The 19,865-nt window shown below is 36.6% G+C and overlaps 1 protein-coding gene across 12 annotated transcripts in view; it reads left to right on the forward strand.

Annotated features, from left to right (window-relative positions):
- SDCCAG8 (SHH signaling and ciliogenesis regulator SDCCAG8) overlaps window positions 1-19,865 on the forward strand; it is a 319,229-nt gene that overhangs the window by 51,648 nt on the left and 247,716 nt on the right. For all 12 annotated transcript variants that reach the window (XR_013179195.1, XR_013179196.1, XR_013179197.1 and 9 more), the window contains one exon: window positions 12,901-13,089. Coding sequence is in view for 9 of the 12 variants with exons in the window: in XM_077168479.1 (XP_077024594.1) it covers window positions 12,901-13,089 (189 nt within the window). In the remaining 3 variants the exon portion in view is untranslated. The remainder of the gene's footprint in view (window positions 1-12,900; window positions 13,090-19,865) is intronic.

The raw sequence follows: 19,865 nt of genomic DNA on the forward strand, positions 1-19,865 counted from the left end.
AGCATAATAATCTTAAGAGAGATTATATTTAAGTGTTTGCTGAAATGCCAGTTTTGGTAATATCAGAATTATTTGATGACATTTTAAGTTATATACTATATAAAACATATCATCTGATTATTAAAGGGTTAAAAAGTCATAAAATTATTATTTTTTTCTCAATTCAATTTGAAAGAACTGTGAGGTAAACAATAAGTTTTATCACTTCATCAGTTTTTAAATATTTGTATTTTCTCATAGAAATAAGAAATAATAATGAAAATAAAGCATTCTAGTTTTCAAACTATAGGCAAGTGTTTTTTTTCCTCTGTAGGTATCCTTATATTTAATTTCAAAATAGCAACAATAACATAATAGTTTGAGTATTTAGAATATTTCAATATTAAACTGAATTACTATATTTTCCTGATATTTATATATATATTTAGTAAAATATATTTATTTTACTAAAATGGGATGAATTTTCATGTATGTTTTTGTATGTTTTATTAAAATTCCAGTATAGCCTATACATTATAAATTAATCATTAGTGATTTATTATGTGTAATAAATAGAAAAAGACACTAGGAATTAATTAATTTTATTTATTGATATTGTTATATTAAATATTAGTAATAAAATATTTTTAAATCAAATGGACTTTTAAACAATTTTTATAATTCTGTTTTAATAATTTGAAGTAAATTTGAAATGAATTTTAAAATCTTCCTGGACATATACTGTCTACAGAAATATCTAGATTATTGCTAGGAATAGAATTCATGGTTTTCACTGCACAAATTATTGTTCATTTAATTTAATATACTCTTATGCTTTTTATAAAATTAGGATTTCTAAAAAATGTTGACTTTTTCACTACAAAGTCTATCATTTAAAAAGTAATCTAATTTCTATTTTCTTGCTTTTCATCTTTCTTTGTTGTATTTTAATTTCTATTGTGATTTGATTTTTTCAGATGCTGAAGTAATATATTTCTAGGTCATTATACTTATGGGAATATGACTTGTTTTGTCTCTTTCAGAATTCAAACATCTTTACTTACTTTAAACATATAAGTGTGTAATGAACTAGACTTTTGTTCCCTGAATTATCATTTTTCATTTTCTTTTAGCCTAATTTAAGATTATTAAAAGAGGCATTTTCTTAAAGAAAGTAATAAAATTATTCAGAATTTTATTGAGTAAAAAAATTCTGGCCAGTTTCTTTTTAATTTTCTTTCTTGTTTGCTTGCTTTTTTCTTTTTCTTTTTCTTTTTTTTTTTTTGCTATTTCTTATAACCAAATTGTGGCAGCCCAACGTTGGAAACCCTCCTCCCTTATGGAAAAGGGTGGAGCCTTGAGCACTGCTTGCAGTCCTGGTGACAGACACAGACTTTGAAGGTCACTGAGCCTAATCACTATTAGTAGTCGATTTTCATGAGACTCAGTTGAGACTTCTTTGTGGTCAGGTCTAGTGAGACTCTGATATATAAGGCACATGCTTTCCTTTTATTTATTTATTTATTTTTGTGCATCACTGATTTCCATTTCCCAACCAGTCGCCTTCAGGACCGAGTGGTCTCCTGTAAGCAAGTTGAACTGATAGGGAACTTTTTGCCTGGTGTGTTCTTTGATCTTGGACTTTATCTGGACTGGAACATTTGGGAAGCCAGCCAGGAAACCGAAGAGCCCCCGGCCAAGAAAGACATGAGTACTGGGAAAGGAGACTCCCTGGGGGGGAATCCTGGGAAGATCTGCAATGTCTGTGTTGTGGGGGTGGGGGTGGGGGTGGCTGCACTCTTAGATGAGTGGGAACCACCAAGGGAGTATGGAGATGCTTATAACTCCCTGGCTGGATTAATAGTCTTCCTGCAACAAGCCACAGGACAGTTGGGATTTCTTAAGAACAAGGAAAGTCGCGGGGCTGCCACAGCTGTGGCCTGGTTGCTTTTGGAAGCTGTTCCATCAGCTAGGAAAGAGGCCCTAAAGGCTAAAGTAGCAGTTTGTCACCTAGAAGAGGAACTTAAGTTAGGGAAGGACATGTAGGTAGCCCAAGTGGAGTGGAAATATCCTTTAAATGGCAGGCTATGCCAAGTAGATGAAAATGTGCAAACATTAGCTTGTAATTAAGCTAGGGTAAGGGGGTAGAAGTTACCCAAGGTTCAAGTAAGGCATATATTAACACCCCCCTTTGGGATCCCAAAGTCTGGGACCCAGTGGTTTTTTTCTTCCCATGATTCCCATGATTCCCATTCTGACTGGGAGAAGGAAGATGAAGGATATAAGTTTGTTTGCCCTCTGGTCCAATGTAGGATTTAAGTCAGAGCATGTCCCAGCCCAGCTGGGCCCCCAGGTGGACAGGGATGCTGCTGCTGCTGCTGCAGCCCCAGCCATGCTCACCAAGCAGCAAATGCATGTTACAGTGAGAAATTTTACTGCCTCTGAACTGCAGGAAATTGGGACTCAGTATAGGCAAAAACCCAAAGAATTTTTATCAAATTGGCTACTGCAATTGTGAGATACTGGTGCAGATGGTTTACTACTCTCAGGGTATGAGATGAGTTGATTGTCCTCTCTCATCACCCATCTTTTTTTGCGTCAACAGATATATTGGTTAGCCCTTAAAATAGAAACAGATTTGCTACTTAATTGGTTCATATTCCAGTGTAAGGAGGTGTGACCCAGTAAGGGAGATTTGCCCCATCATACTGCCTATTGGAACACCATTGATGAATTGCAAGATGTATTAGGGGGCTAGAGATGAAGCATGCAATTTATACCCCCAGTGCCATTGCACCAGATAGTGTAACTTACACCATAAAAATTAATGTGATAATTCTACATACTGCTCCCAGTCATTGGTATGGGACTTTGGTGCCCATTCTCTGCCCACTTACATATAGGTCAGCCCATCACACTGGCTGCCCAAATGATTGCACACCTGTGAGAGACAGATCCCCTAAGGTGAAGAAGAGTTGGAATCAGAGCTGTGGGTTACCTCCTGAGGGAACATAATGGTTTGAACCAGGTGTCATGCAAACAAATGTGAATAAGCTTAATAGCTGTTGGAACTAAAATTAAGAATATTGACGGGCAGCCAAGTACATTATTAGTTAAACTGTAGAGCAAGCTGCCTAAGGAGCAGAGGTTTACTAAGCTTGAAACCAGATCACTAGAGGAGGATGTAAATTCTGATAGGACAATGAAAAGGAGAAAAAAGGAGTAGTTTGGGAGGCAGGGGGTGGAGTGATGCACCTTTTGTGTGCAGCAGTTACAAAGTTTACCTCTTTACTACAAGGAATTAACACTCAATTCTTTAGTATTTCCTTAAATAGGCGCTTCAGCCTGTCTTCATCTTCACTTGGGAAAAACAATAATTTTCATTGTGCTCCCATGAGGCTATATTTATATGGCCCAGTTATCTGCCACAGCAAAAGAAGCCTCAGTCTCGTTGTTTCACCTTGAGAGTCTGGGATGGGTAATTGAATAAATTGCAATGCTTTGTCTGCCCTGTCAAATTCTCGGGATTGTTGGAGTATTGGAAACCTTTCGTTCCTCACTTAGCCCAAATGGTAAAATCGGTTTATGTTTTGATTAAGAAAAGCTAATCCCTGAGAATGGGATACCTCCCAGCAGGCTGCTTTTGACTGTCTCAGGTTTTTTGGGGCAAGGGGAGTGGATCCAGTACCGATATCAGCTTTGGGTGGGGTTTGTGACAAAGGTGACAAACAAAGTGAATTTCCATTGGCTTTCCATTTCAGCTCTAGAAAGGTGCCGAACTGTGGTCAACAGCACTTTAAGCACAAAGATGCATGAATGGACACTATATGGTAGAAAGCTGGAACTATGCAAAGCAACCTAAATTAAAAAATTAAAGGTTGTATGGATGGTCATTGTTAAGGAACCAGGAGATGCTTTGACTATTTGTACTGACAACTGGTCAGAGAACCTGCTTGGAGCTACCCACTTATGGGAAACACCTAACAGTAGCAGACCCATCTGGAGCCAAATGACTCCTACCTGAAAATTCCATGAATTGATTCTAAATGCTGTAAGCCTTGGTCTATCCCTGTTGCCTGAATTCCATGAACTGATTCTAAATCCTGTAAACCTTGATCTGTCTCTGTTGCCTGAATTCCATGTACTCATTCTAAATGCTGTAAGCCTTGGTCTATCTCTGTTGACTGATGTTTGGGGTTAAAGAATAGAAGTTGATTTCTTATAGGGTTGGGTTTTTTTTTGGCTTGGGCAGGCTCTAGGAATCAAACCCGAGTCTCTGGCATGGCAGGCAAGAACTCTGCCACTGAGCCACCATTTTAGCCTGCTCGATTTTCTTATAGATTTTAAAACTCAAAAAGTTCCTCATTGCGGTCACAGATACAATAGTGATCATGCAGAAAGAATGATATGAGTGAACTGGGCTGGATTTTGTGCTAAGCATTGGGGACTCTTATTGACAAGACAGATAAAGATAGACACGCTGGTTATTTCCAGCCCTCATCAGCCTCAGTTCATAGCCCTGAGCAGCTGCTTCTGCCTCTGTTAATTTACTAACTGCTGGACCTATGCAAGCCCTGTAAATATAGGTAAAGGGAACAGCAATGCTACAACTGCAACAAAGTAATAAAAATAACTTGTTCTTGCCTGTGCCACAAGCATTAGAAATAAGGGAAAATAAGGTCAATTGGCTATGGCTATGGCCAATTCAGCAACTCTGGTTAGGAATCCTAAGCCTGTGAGGTAATAATATTTTTTGTAGAGATGGAAAAATATTTTTTTTCAATTTTACTGACTAGGAAGATGAGGAAATGCCAATTGTTCACTATACACATGTTTTGGAATTGCCCTTTGTTAGTCCAAGTGATGGAGATGACATTGGACGGAGATAGGTTCGTTACATTGTGGATCTCTGTTTATTATATGCTGGTACTGTCTTGCTATCTAAAGAGTAAAGAGTAATACAAACTATTACTCTAGAATGTGTCACTTTGTTCTTATGCTTCCTCTAAAGAATTCAGTTTGTTAGTGTTTACTTTTTGTTTTTTTTTGAGTGGATCCAGGTGTGTAATAAAGAATTACCTAGCCAGTGAGTTTTAGGGGAAAAAAATTAAACAAAAATTAGTGGTTTAGGGGACCTGTTTTTGTTAAGGGCAAATCTAAAATAAATAGTAACAGTTATTTTTGTTTGACTTACTAATGTCTACTGATAAGAACTCCTTCACTGTGCTGGGATTATATCAAGAGTCCATGGTCATTTTTATTATGGTGAAGCTGAGTATGCACTTAATTGCCATCGTTGGATGCCGCTGGCCTGCCTTGAACTGTGACCCCTGTGAGTTGGATTGCCCTATTGGCCTGGCCGAATTCAGCACAGTGGAAGATCTAGAAGGGAACCTTCATGTTTAGGACTGAGTTCACAGGTTTTGTTGATTGTCAGTGGGATGGTTTGGTTCTTCTGTTGGCCATGGCAGCATCACTTTCTGAAGGTGTTGTCTCTGTGTGATGGACTCCTAGTGTTCTGTTGTCTCTTGTACTGTTGTTGTGGAATATAGATACAGCGTATGTCCCGTGGTCGATGCAAACTGCTGCGTGGGGATGGACTGTAGCAGCCCAGGGAAGAGATTGGCTCCTTGAGCATGCAACAGTCCCTGTGACCAGAACGCAGACTTTAAAGGTCACTGAGCCTAATCACTGTTGGTAATCAACTTTCACAAGACTCAGCTGAGACTTCTTTGTGGCCAGGTCTCTCAAGGGTCTGCTATATAAGGCACGTCCCTTCTTCTTGTTTTTTTGAGGATCACTGTTTTCCATTTCCTGAGTGGCCACCATTGAGAAAGTGTGGTTTCCTGTAAGCAAGTCCCAAATTAAACTCATGGGGAGCTTTTTGCCTGGTGTGTTCTTTGATCTCGAACTTGAGCCGGGTAGGAACACAAATCTACTTGAATGTTTTTGGTTTGAATCTGATAGAGATAGGAGTGGAGACCCTTTGACTTTGGAATGTGCTTCCAAAATTCCTTGTTTTTAAATGCAATTTTACTGAGATACATCCAAACATCATACAAACCATCTGAAGTATACAATCACTGGCTCACAGTATCATCACAAATAGGTGTGCATGCATCCCCATGATCAATTTTAGAACATTTTCATTACTCAAGAAAAGAAGTAAAAATAAAGAAAACCCAAATCCTCCCATATCCCTTATCATCCCCCCCTGCATTATTGTATTGGTGTGGCACATTTGTTACTGTTGATGAAAGAGTATTAAAATGTTACTGTTAACTATAGTCCAAAGTTTGCCATTTTTTTCCTATATACCCTCTAATATTAACTCCATGTAATAGTATCGTACATTTGCTTTAGATCATGAAAGAACTTTGTAATATTTGTACAGTTAATCACAGACATTGTCCACCACAAGATTCACTGTGTTATACAGTCCCATGTTGTAATCTCTAACTTTCCTTCTCGTGACATACATGACTCTAAACTTCCCCATTCTACCACATTCACACACCATCAACCCTATTAATTATTCTCACAATACCATCCTCTGTCCATTTCTGAACATTTAAGTTTGCCCTAGTTAAACGTTCTGCCCATATTAAGCAACTGCTCCTCATTCTATAGACTTACTCTATCTACTAGTAACCTATATTCTATATTTTATGTCTATGAGTTTATCAGTGAGATCATCCAATATTTGTCCTTTGTGTCTGATTCATTTCAATTAACATAATGTCCTCAGGGTTCATCCATGTTCTTGTATGATTCAGGACTTCATTCCTTCTTATTGCTGAATAATATTGTATCGTATGTATATAATACTTTCTGTTTATGCATTCAGTTGTTGATGGCTACAGGGGTTGTTTTCATCTTTTGGCAATATGAACATCAGTGTGTATATGTTTATTTCTGTCCCTACTTTCATAAATTCTGGGTTTATCCCAAGTAGTGGTATTGTTGGGTCATAAGGTAATTCTATACTTAGCTTTCTGAGAAACCACCAAACCAACCTCCACAGCAACTGTACCATTTTGCCATCCCACCAGGAGTGATTAAGTTTTCAGTTTCTCTATATCCTTTCCAACACTTGTAATTTTCTTTTTTTTTTTTAATAGTGGCCATTCTAGTAGGTGTGAAATGATATATCATTGTGGTTTTGACTTGCATTTCCCTAATGGCTAAGGATTTTGAGCATCTTTTCATGTGCTTTTTAGCAATCTGTATTTCCCCTTTGGAAAAATATCTATTCATGTCTTTTGCCCATTTTTAAATTGGGTTGTTTGTCTTTTTATTGTTGAATTGTAGGATTTCTTTATATAATCTATATATCAAATCCTTATGAGAAATGTGGTTTCCAAATATTTTCTCCCATTGAGTTGGTTGCCTTTTTACCATTTTGACAAAGTCCTTTGAAGAACTGACGTATTCAGTTTTGAGGTGTTCCCATTTATCTATTTTTTCTTTCACTGCTTGTACTTTGGGTGTGAAGTCTAAGAAACTACCACCTATCACTAGATCTTGAAGATGTTTCTGTACATTTTCTTCTAGGAGTTCTGTAGTACTGGTTCTTATATTTAGGTCTTTTATTAATTTTGATCTAATTTTTAAATAGGGTGTGAGATATGGGTCCTCTTTTTTTATTTTGGTTATGGGTATCTGGTTCTCTCAACACCATTTATTGAAGAGACTGTTTTTTCCCAGTTGAGTGGGCTTGGTAGGCTTACCAAAAACCAATTGACAGTGTATAGTTGAGAATGTTTGCATCTATATTCATAAGAGAGATTGGGCTGTAATTTTCCTTTCTTTTAATATCTTTATCAGGTTTTGGAATTAGAGTGATGTTTGCTTCATAGAATAAGTTAGGTAGTGTTCCTGTTTCTTTAATTTTTTTGAAGAGTTTGAGCAGGAATGGTGCTAGTTCTTTTTGAAGTGCTTGGTAAAATTCCCCATCTGGCCATGAGGTTTTTGATGATTGACTTTCTTTACTTGTGATTGGTTTGATGAGGGCTTCTATTTCTTCTCAAGTCAGTATAGGTTGTTCGTGTGTTTCTAGGAATTGTCCATTTCATCTAAGTTGTCTAGTTTGTTGGCATATAGTTATTCATATGGTATCCTCTTATGATGTTTAAAAAAATTCTTTGGGGTTCCTGGTAATGACCCCCATTCTCATTTCCAACTGTATTTATTTGTATCTTCTCGCTTTTTTGCTTTGTCTGTCTAGCTAAGGGTTTGTCAGTTTTGTTGGTCTTTTCAAAGATAACTTTTAGTTTTATTGATTTTCTCTATTGCTGTTTTATTCTCCAATTCATTTATTTCTGTTTAATCTTTATTTCTTTTTTCTACTTGCTTTAGTCTTAGTTTGCTGCTCTTTCTCTAGTTTCTTCAGTTAGGTTCAGTTCAGTTAGGTTGTTGTTTTTAGCTCTTTCTTACTTTTTACTGTAGGTATTTAGGGCTAAAAATTAGTCTCCCATTGCTGCCTTCACTTCATTCTGTAACTTTTGATATGTTGTGTTCTTGTTTTCATTTGTCTCATTTCTCTAGCAATTTCTTCTTTGGCCTACTGATTATTTAAGAGTGTGTAGTTTAACCTCCATATATTTGTGTATTTTACATTTCTCCATTTGTTATTTGATTTCCAGCTTCATTCCATTGTGATCAGAGAAAGTGCTGTGTATAATTTCAGTCTTTTAAAATTTATTGACCGGTTTTGTGTCCCAGAATTTGATCTATCCTGGAGAATATTCTGTGATCATTTGAGAAGAATGTATAACCTGCTATTTGGGGGAACAATGTTCTTTATCTGTCTGCTAGTTCTAGTTCATTTATCATATTACTTAGGTTCTCTGTTTCTTTGTTGATCTTCTGTTTAGATGTTCCATTTATCAGAGAGAGTGTTGTGTTGAAGTCTCCCACTATTATGGTAGAGTTGTTTATTACTTATGTTTTGCCACTGTTTGCCTCATGTACTTTGGGGCACCTTGATTGGGAGCATATATTTTCTGATTATTATTTCTTGGTGAATAGTCCCTTTTTTGATATATAGTGTCCTTCTTTATCTCTTTATAACATTTTTGCATTTAAAGTCTATTTTGTCTGATGTTTCTACAACTACCCCAGCTTTTTTTTTTTTTGGTTACTACTTTTTTGTGTGGAAAATCTTTTTCCATTTCCTCACTTTCAACATACTTGTATCTTTGGGTCTAAAATGGGTCTCTTGTAAACAGCATATAGATGGATCATATTTTTAAGTTCATTCTGCCAGTCTGCATCTTTTCATTGGGAAATTTAATCCCTTAACATTCAATGTTATTGTAAAGGCAGTTCTTAAGTCAACCATCTTATCCTTTAGTTTTTATTTGTCAGATTTTTTTTTCTCTCTCCCTCCTTTAACTTACCCTTACTAATACTCTTCAGCTCTGTACCCTTCTTAAGACCACTCTTTCCCCTTTTCTTTTCAGCTAGCAGAACTCCCTTTAGTAGTCCTCACAGGGCCTGTCTCTCATAATGAACTCTCTCAGCCTCTGTTTATCTGTGAATATATTTTAAATTCTCTCTCATTTTTTAACAACAGCTTTGCTAGATAGAGAATTTTTGGCTGGTAACTTTTCTCTTTCTGTATCTACTTGCCTCTGTGGTGTCTGATGATAAATCAGTACATGGTCTTATTTGGCTTCACTTGTATATGGTAAATCACATTTCTGTTGCTGCTTTCAGATTTTTTTTTTCTTCTCTTCGGCATTTGGCAGTCTAATTATTATGTGTCTTGGAGTGGGGCTGTTTGAATTTATTCTGTTTGAAGTATGTTGGGCTTCCTTGATTTGCATATTTATGTCTTTTAATAAGAGTTGGGAAATTTTCAGCCTTTATTTCTTCAAATATCTTTCCTGGTCCTTTCCCTTTCTCTTCTGCTTTCTGGGACACCCATGATGTGTTTATTTGTGCATTTTGTGTTGTCAGTCATTTCCCTGAGACTCTGTTCAAATTTTTTTTTCCATTTTTTTCTCCATTTGTTTTTTTGTCTGTTTGAATTCAGTTGATCTGTCTTGTAGTTCACTGATTCTTTCTTCCACCCCTTCAAATCTACTATTGTGTGTCTGCAGTATATGTTTAAGTTCATCTACAATTTCTTTTATTTCTATATCTGTAATTTTTCTTTGTTTTCTTTCAAAGTCTTCTTTATTCTCTTCTAGTATCTTCTTAATATCCCTTATCTCTTTATACACATTTTCTTTCATTTCTTTGATTTGATTCAGGAGATTTGTTTGCACATCTTTAATTAGTTCCAAATTTTGTGCCTCCTTTGATATTTTGAACTATTCCTTGACTGGGCCATTTCTTCTTGTTTTTTTTGTTTGTTTGTTTGTTTTTTTCTTTTCTTTTTTTTTTTTTTTTGGGCCATTTCTTCTTGAGTTTTACTATGCCTTTGATTATTTGCTGATATCTGGTCATCTTATTTCCTTGATGAATCTATTCTTTTTTAAAAAAATATTTTTATTGACAAATCTTCACACATACACAGTCCATATGTGGGGTACAATTAGTGGCTCACAATATCATCACATAGTTTTGTATTTATCACCATGATTATTATTAGAGCATTTGCATCTCTCTACAAAAAGAAATAAAAGAAAACAACTCATACACTGATGGGTCTATTCTGATGGTTGGTTTTCCTGTCTTGTCTAGAATTTAATTGTTGTCTGGGTTTGTATTAGAGCATTGCTTTGACAGTTGGATTGTCAGATACCTGTGCAGGGGATGTAGACCAGCTCAGATGGGCCTAGGAATAGGGTCTGGAGAGATTCTGAAAAGCCCTGAAATTTTCCTCTTCACTTTCTGGCCTGCCCAGAGTATGGTGTGTTTTAGTTACTTAATCATCCTCAGCAGCTGACCTCTTGGAGTCCTGCATCATCTTATCAGATTGGCTGAAACTACGGAGTTCTGGGCCCTCACTTTAACGGCCAAAATCTGCCTCAGTCTGGGGCTCTGTCCTCTGCTATACTTACAGCAAAAGATTCCCACAGCCCATCCAGTCTGTAGCCATGCCCCATGCAAGGATCTGACTGCATGCTGCTGTTTTCCTCAAGTGTGGAGGATGGGCACCAGGACCCATAACTAGAAAAATTACATTCTTTGTCCGTGATTTCTCAGACTTCTCATCTCTCACTGAACTGAGCTTTGAGATGTCTTCAAACATGTTCCTTGGATCCTCAAACAGTTCATTTGGGAAGTTTCTGCTTGCCTGTTTGCTGCTTTTGGGAAAGATTCTGCCATTCCCTCCCTAATCCTCCATTTTGTAAGTTCCTCCTTGTTGCCCTTTTAAGTTGTGCTGTCTCCAGCAGCTTAAGTCCTGCCATGGGTCCCTGTGTGGGTTGGGTCTCAGTGTCTGGATATAGGTGAGGATCTTTCTCATTGCTGTGAGAGATTTTAAAAAAGTCTTTGTCCCCAGTGGGAGGTGGGAGGGATCCCAGCTACTGCCTCTGGGCACATCCTGAGCTGTGGGATCACATCCTGAATGAGGGAGGGGGAGGGGAGAGTACCTGCTATTCTGGAATGGAAGTTTTCTACCTGATGTTTTTCTCTTTCTTCGATTCAGCATTTGTGGGATCCTTCTCCAGTCTTTACCTTCCTCTAGAGTTCTGAACAAGTGAAAATTGTCCTTTTTTTTTTTGCTGAATCACTGTGGAGACATGTTCAGTAGCTGTGTTAAATTGCTATGTTTATGATGTTACTCTCCAAAGTTCTTTTTATAAAGCCTTTGGAAGTCAGACTTTCTTTATATGATACTTCAAAGGAAAATTTAAATTTATGATGTTTGAGTTAGTATCTTGAAGATAGGGTAAAAATACCATTTTTTTTCCAACCTCAGACTGTCATTAGATTACTATTAATTTTTTAGCCCTTAGATTGCCAATCTATCTTTTCCACTTTACCCAGGCTTCCTGAAAGCCCCCAAAGTCCTAAGAGTTGAGGTGGTGTATGACAACCAGGTGCCTTTGTTGTTGACATTGTCTCTGTGACAGTGAACAAACTTATGGGGAGCGGACAGAACCCAGAGATAAAGTACCTGCCTTCAAAAATCCAAGAACTTCGGACTTTTTTGAATTGAGGTTTTTTTTTCTTTTTTCTTAATGTAGTAGGAGCCGGTCATCTAGGCAAGGAAACTCAGTTGTCCGAGCTGGCTTTTCCAAACTTTACTGGGGAGAGTGAGAAAAATACAACCAATATGTGTATATTTGTCACCTCATCTTTAAAAGGTCACCTTGGATGGAAACCTCATCCAGGGGCTATTCCATAAAGCTCACACACACACAATTCCCCCGTCTTTTCTTTAGCCTATCTTATTTTTAAACAACTCTGTGTAGAAGTGGGGATTAGATCATTTTTATGTTTTCCTCCTGGAGAAAAATGAACAATAATAAACTAGTTAATGGATAAAATCTATGTTCTTGATGGGAATCTTTTAGGATACTCTTTAAAAATTTATTTTAGAGGGTTAACACTTTAAAAGGCATTTCCTCAATCAAGGATGTTATGTCATGCCTTTCCCTTCCCTTTAGTAAGATAAACTATTTAAGATTTGTATTTGGAGTTTTCTTTCTTTATTTTGTGGGTAATATAATGCAAAGGTGTTGTGATCCAACATCAGAGCCAGACAGATTTGTGTTAAAATCTTATAAGAACTTGTGCTAATTATTTTATATATCCAAGCTTATTTTTTTATTAATTTGGGTAATCATACCTACCTTTCAGGGTTATGTTAAGAATTAATAATGCATTGCATATAAAGAACTTCCTATACTGTTTGATACATAAATGATAGTAATAGTTGTCATCATTATAATATATTTGAAAGTAATGTATTTTTACCTAGCAATTTATTAGAACTTTTTTCAATTTTATTCTTCTTTTTAGGAAAGACTTAGCTGAATATCAGAAGAATTGTGAAGATCTTAAAGAGCGGCTAAAACATAAAGAGTCTCTTCTTGCTGCTAGTATTTCTGACCGTATTGGTGGTCTTTGTTTGAAATGTGCGCAGCATGAAGCTGTTCTTTCCCAAACCCATAATAATGTTCATATGCAGACCATTGAAAGACTGACTAAGTAAGTATGCTTATATACATCTAGTCTTTGGCCACATGGAGAATTATGTCTTTAAAGAGGCATTGTGTCTTTAATCCACATGCAAAATCAGATGTGATTAATGTAAGCTTCAAATAAAATGGATTTTAAAAGTCCCCTTCATTGAGGCTTGCTTGAAGATGGGATAGGTGGATACTATGGATTATGGGTAATTGTATCACTTTGCATAAATTCTTGGTTTAATTCAGTCTTATTTGTGAAGTGAGATTATCTGCATAATCTTTACAATTCTGTCCAATTCTATAATCTGTGATCATAAATCCAGCCTAATTCTTAACAAAATGTGAATTTGGGAAGAATTTTTTCATTTTGCCATATCTTGAATTTTCCTGCTTATAGTTTCTATAAAATGAGTTATGACCTGTCATAACTTCACTTCAGTAGAGTGAGTCTTTGTCATGTGCCTGTCATAAAGAATAAATGAGTTCACTGGAAGGACTTACATACTCTATCCTGGTATTAATATATGAGAATTGACTAAGGAAAAGTTACAAACTAGCTTTATGTAGTCAAAGTTTTCATTGAGGTTGAATACTGCTATTCTTTATATCTGTCTTTTTTGTTCTATTTGCATTATTCCAGCAGAGCCTTTTCCTGTGGAAATTTCATTTAGTGGAAGTTGAGAATTATTATTTTAGTATACAATCCAATGATAGTTTGTAGTATGTGCTTTCCTGTGCTTTCTCCTTTCCTTATGCTCAGGGTCACCTCTCTCTGTCTGCTCTGATCTATTTGGGCATCTAAAGAGCCCAAATACTACTTCCTTTTAAGAGGACTTTCTCACTGTCCCCACCCTATTTTGCCCTTAAATGACTTAGACTCCTTCCTTCTCTGATTTTATGATATCTAATATTGTAGGAACTATGTTTTGCTTGTTTTTGTATCCCTGGCTCCTAGCAGAGTGACTGTCCTCTGGCAAACACTCATTAAATGTTTGTTGTTCATATGCCAAGGCATTTTTGCATTTATTGGTTAGCAGTCAAAGGTTTACTACTTAGAAATGGTGTGGAAGAGTGGAAAAACTGGTCATTAAATTCAAACAGATGTTGCCATACATCTTGACCTTTGAACAATTTACTTTACTTCTCTGAGCCTTGTATTCTTCTGTTCATTGAGGGAATAATACCTTCCTCATGGGGTTTTAATTAGGCAGCATGGCCTTGTGTCTAGGAGCACTGGCTTTTTTTTTATATGTAAATTTTATTGAGATCTATTCCCATACCATATATTCCATCCAAAGTATACGATCAGTGTCTCACAGTATCATCTCCTAATTGGGCCGTCATCAACACACTCAATTTTAGACCATTTTCATTGCTCCAAAAAGAAAAATATCAGACAGACAAAAAAAGGAGAACTCAAAACACTCCATATCCCTTATGTCCCCCTATTATTGAACCCTTGTATTGGTGTGCTACGCCTGTTACTGTAGATGAAAGAATATTAAGGTATTACTGTTAACTGTAGTCCATAGCTTAGAATAGGTGTTTTTCCCCCATACACCACTGTATTTTAACTCTTTATACACACTGTCACATATTTGTACTGTTCATGCAAGTACTTATTTATATTTATAGTGCTAATCAGTGACATACATGACTCTAAACAACCCCCTTTCAAATTTACCTACAAAACAGCACTATTACTTATAATCCCAATAAGGAACAACCCTCACCTATATCCATTTCCAAACAATTGAGTTCAACCTCATTAATAATTCTGTACATATTAGGTAACCATTTCCCTTCTCTAGGTTCTCTCTATCTCTAGGTACCCTATATTTATGTTTTAAGACTCTGAGTTAACATATTCTTTTTTTTTTTTTTGGGTTTGGAACATAGCCAGGCATTTATATACTTTATACTCAGAATGAGTTAACATATTCTAGTTAATACATATTAGTGAGATCATACAATATCTGTCCTTTTGTGTTTCTGGCTTATTTTGCTCAGCATTATGTCTTCAAGCTTCATCCATGTTGTCACGTGCTTCAAGACCTCATTCCTTCTTACTGCTGCATAATATCCCATTGTATGTATATACCACATCTTGTTTATTCACTCTTGTGTTGATGGGCACGTGGATTGTTTCCATCTTTTGGCAATTGTGAATAATGCTGCTATGAACATCAGTGCGCAAATGTCTGCTCATGTCTCTACTTTCAGATATTCTGGCTATATACCGAGTAGAATTGCCAGTTCATAGAGCAACTCAGTATCTAGTTTTCTGAGGAACAGCAAAACTGTTTTCCACAACACTGTACCATTTTACATACCCACCAGCAGTGAACATGTATGAATAAGGGTTTCTATTTCTCCACATCTTCTCCAACACTTGTAGTTTCCTGTTTGTTTAATAGCAGCCATTCTTACAGGCTGCTCATTGTGGTTTTTTACATTTTCCTAATAGCTAATGAACATCTTTTCGTGTGCTTTTTAGCCATTTGTATTTCTTTGGAGAAATGTTTATTCATATCTTTTGCCCATTTTTAATTGGGTTGTTTGTCCTTTGATTGTTGAGTTGTAGGATTTCTTTATATGTTCTAGATTATCAGATACATGGTTACCAAATATTCTCTCCTATTGAGTTAGCCATTCTCAACCCTTTTGACAAAGTCCTTTGAAGCACAGAAGTTTTCAGTCTTGAGAAGTTCCCATTTATCTATTTTTCTTTTGTTGCTTGTACTTTGATTCTAAGAAGGTATTATCATTAGGTCTCAAAGATGTTTCCCTATATTTTTTCCTAGGAGTTTTATGGTACTGGCTCTTGTATAGGTCTTTGAGTTAATTTTTGTATAGGATGTAAGGTGGGGATCCTCTTTCATTCCTTTGGTTATGGATATCTAGTTCTCCCAGACCCATTTATTGAAGACACTATTCCATCCTAGTTCAGTGGATTTGGGCACTGATTAGCACTATAAATGAATTGACTATACATATGAGGGTCAATTTCTGAACTCTCAGTTTGATTTCATTGATCAATATGTCTGTCTTTGTGTCGGTACGATACTATTTTGACCGCTGTCATTTTATAATAGGCTTTAAATCTTCCTACTTCATTCTTCTTTTTCAGGATGTTTTTGGCTATTTGAGTCTCCTGTCTTTTCTAAATAAATTTGATAACTTCTCCAAATCTGTAAAGTAGGTTATTGGGCTTTTAATTAGTATTGGTGAAAATTGATCTATAGATCTGTTTGGGTACAATTGACATCTTAATATTTAGCTTTCCTATCCATGAAACTCATATGATGTTTTTTAGCACTCATAGAACTTCTATGGAAAATATTTGTAGAAATACCTTCTCACTCTCACATGATACATCACGTGGATGTGAACAGTTTCCTGTTATGAAGGCTCATTCACACCTGGCTTTCAGCTGGCCCTGTGGACTGTGGGCTCTGTTGTGGCTGACTGGGTTACCCTGGGTGGCAAGAATTGTCTATTTCTTCAGAACAGAGGTAAGGAATTAAAGCTAAATAAAGAGTACAGTGTTCAGACCCCAGAGACAAGTGTGGGACTGAAAATGGAAGACAAATCAAGAAGATAACAGCCTGATGAACACAGGAATAGAACAGGGAGCAAGGCCTTGTCCTGAGGATAGAGCTACCAAGTCTGGAGCAGTGGGCTTTCTTTGTTAATTCTTTTCTTTTTTTTTTTCATATTCATCATCATGATCATTTCTTGGAACATCAGCGTCCATTTAGAAAAAAGAAATAAAAAGAGAACAGAAAATAATCATTCGTACCATACCCCCCACCCCTCCCTTTCATTGATCACTAGCATTTCAATCTACTAAATTTACTTTAACATTTGTTCCCCCTATTATTTATATTTATTTCATATATTTTACTTGTCTGTTGATAAGGTAGATAAAAGGAGCATCAGACACAAGGTTTTCACAATCACACAGTCACGTTGTGAAAGCTCTATCATTATACAATCATCTTCAAGAAACATGGCTACTGGAATACAGCTCTACATTTTCAGGCAGTTCCCTCCAACCTCTCCATTACATCTTGACTAAAAAGGTGATATCTACTTAATGCATAAGAATAACCTCCAGGATAACCTCTCGACTCTGTTTGGAATCTCTCAGCCATTGACACTTTGTCTCATTTCACTCTTCCCCATTTTGGTCGAGAAGGTTTTCTCAATCCCTTAATGCTGAGTCTCAGCTCATTCTGGGATTTCTGTCCCACGTTGCCAGTAAGGTCCACACCCCTGGGAGTCATGTCCCACATAGACAGGTGGAGGGTGGTGAGTTTGCTTGTTGTTTTGGCTGGAGAGAGAGGACACATCTGAGCAACAAAAGAGGGTCTCTTGGGGGTGACTCTTAGGCCTAATTTTAAGTAGGCTTGACCTATCCTTTGTGGGGTTAAGCCTCATATGAACAAACCCCAAGATTGGGGGCTCAGCCTATAGCTTTGGCTGCTCGCATTGCTTGTGAGAATATCAAGAATTTAAGTTGGGGGGGCGGGCCGCGGTGGCTCAGCGGGCAAAGTGCTTGCCTGCTATGCCGGAGGACCTCGGTTCGATTCCCGGCCCCAGCCCATGTAACAAAAACGGAGAAACAGAATACAATAAAACAAGAAAATGTTTAAAAATGTTTCCCTTTCTTCCTTCCTTCCTTCCTTCTATCCTTCCTTCCTTCTCTCTGTCTTTCCTTTAAAAAAAAAAAAAAAAAAAAAGAATTTAAGTTGGGGAAGTTGACTTTTCCCACTTTCTCACCATTCCCCGAAGGAGACGTTGCAAATGCTTTTTTTGTTCACTGTTCAAATCACTCTGGGATTTATCAGGGCTTCACCCTGGACAAACCAACAAAATCTCATGTCCTACTCAAGGTTCCACGTACTTATGGTGTTCAATTAAGCTGTCTACATAAGTTATATTAGGAAATGCACTAGTCAAAACATAAATTTTGTACCAAATAAGCATTTTTGCTTTAGTCTCACGTAGAAGTTAAAATTTTAAAATATTAAAAAACGTTTTTTAAATTTGTACGTTTGTCACTATCATTATACACTCTAGGCATTCTTAGATTATACCATCTTAATCTTTATCGTCCATCTTTCTGATTTTATTTGTGCCCCCAACCCTCCTCCCTCTATCATTCTTATATTCAGCTTCATTCAGTGTTTTAACATAATTGTATTACAGTTAGGTAGTATTGTGCTGTCCATTTCTGAGTTTTTACATTCAGTCCTATTGCACAATCTTTATCCTTTCAGCTCCACTTACCCAATATCTTACCCTATTTCAATCTCCTGATGGTCTCTGTTACCAATGAAATTCTCCAAGTTTATTCACTGATGTCAGTTCATATCAGTGAGACCATATAGTATTTGTCCTTTGTTTCTATCTAATCTCACTCAGCATAATGTCCTTAAGGTCCATTCATGTTGTTACATACTTCATAACTTTATTCTGTCTTAGAGCTGCATAATATTCCATCATATGTATAAACCACAGTTTGTTTAGCCACTCGTCTGTTGACGGACATTTTGACTATTTCTATCTCTTCGCAATTGTAAATAAAGCTGCTATAAACATTGTTGTGCAAATGTCTGTTTGTGCCCTTGCCCTCATGTCCTCTGAGTAGATACCTAGCAATTCTATATTTAGCTTTTTGAGGAACTGCCAAACTGCCTTTCACAGGAGTTGTACCATTTGACATTCCCACCAACAGTGAACAAGTGTGCCTCTTTCTCCATATCCTCTCCAGCACTGTCATTTTCTGTTTTATTGATAATGGCCATTCTGGTGGGTGTGAGATGATATCTCATTGTGGTTTTGATTTGCATTTCTCTAATACCCTGGGAAGTTGAGCATCTCTTCATGTGGCTTTTGGCCATTTGTATTTCCTCTTCTGAGAAGTGTCTGTTCAAGTCTTTTACCCATTTTGTAATTGGCTTGGCAATCTTTTTGTTGTTGAGTTGAACAATCTCTTTATAAATTCTGGATACTAGACATTTATCTGATATATCGTTTCCAAGTATTGTTTCCCATTGTGTAGACTGTCTTTTTACTTTCTTGATGAAGTTCTTTGATGCACAAAAGTGCTTAATTTTGAAGAGCTCCCATTTATTTATTTATTTCTTAAATGTTCTTGCTTTGGGAGTAAGGTCTAGGAAACCGCCTCCTAGTACAAGATTTATAAGATATTTTCCTACATTTATTCTAACAGTTTTATGGTCTTAGACCTGATGTTTAGGCCTTTGATCCATTTTGAGTTAATTTTTGTTTAGGGTGTGAGAGATTGTTCCTCTTTCATTCTTTTGCATATGGATATCCAGTTCTCTAGGCACCATTTATTGAAGAGACTGTTCTGTCCCAGGTGAGTTGGCTTGACTGCCTTATCAAAGTTCAATTGTCCATAGGTGAGAGGGTCTATATCTGAACACACCATTCTATTCCATTGGTCAGTATGTCTATCTTTATGCCAATACCATGCTGTTTTGACCACTGTAGCTTCATAATACGCCTCAAAGTCAGGTAGCATGAGACCTCTGACTTCATTTTTTTTCTCAGGATACTTTTAGCTATTCGGGGTACCCTGCCCGTCTAGATCAATTTGCTTATTGGTTTTTTTATTTCTGAAAGGTAAGTTTTGGGGATTTTAATTGGTATTGCATTGAATCTGTAAATCAATTTAGGTAGAATTGACATCTTAACTATATTTAGTCTTCCAATCCATGAACACAGTATGCCTTTCCATCTATTTAGGTCTTCTGTGATTTC

Source organism: Tamandua tetradactyla, chromosome 7 (genome assembly GCF_023851605.1).
Source record: "Tamandua tetradactyla isolate mTamTet1 chromosome 7, mTamTet1.pri, whole genome shotgun sequence".
NCBI classification, from domain to species: Eukaryota; Metazoa; Chordata; class Mammalia; order Pilosa; family Myrmecophagidae; genus Tamandua; species Tamandua tetradactyla.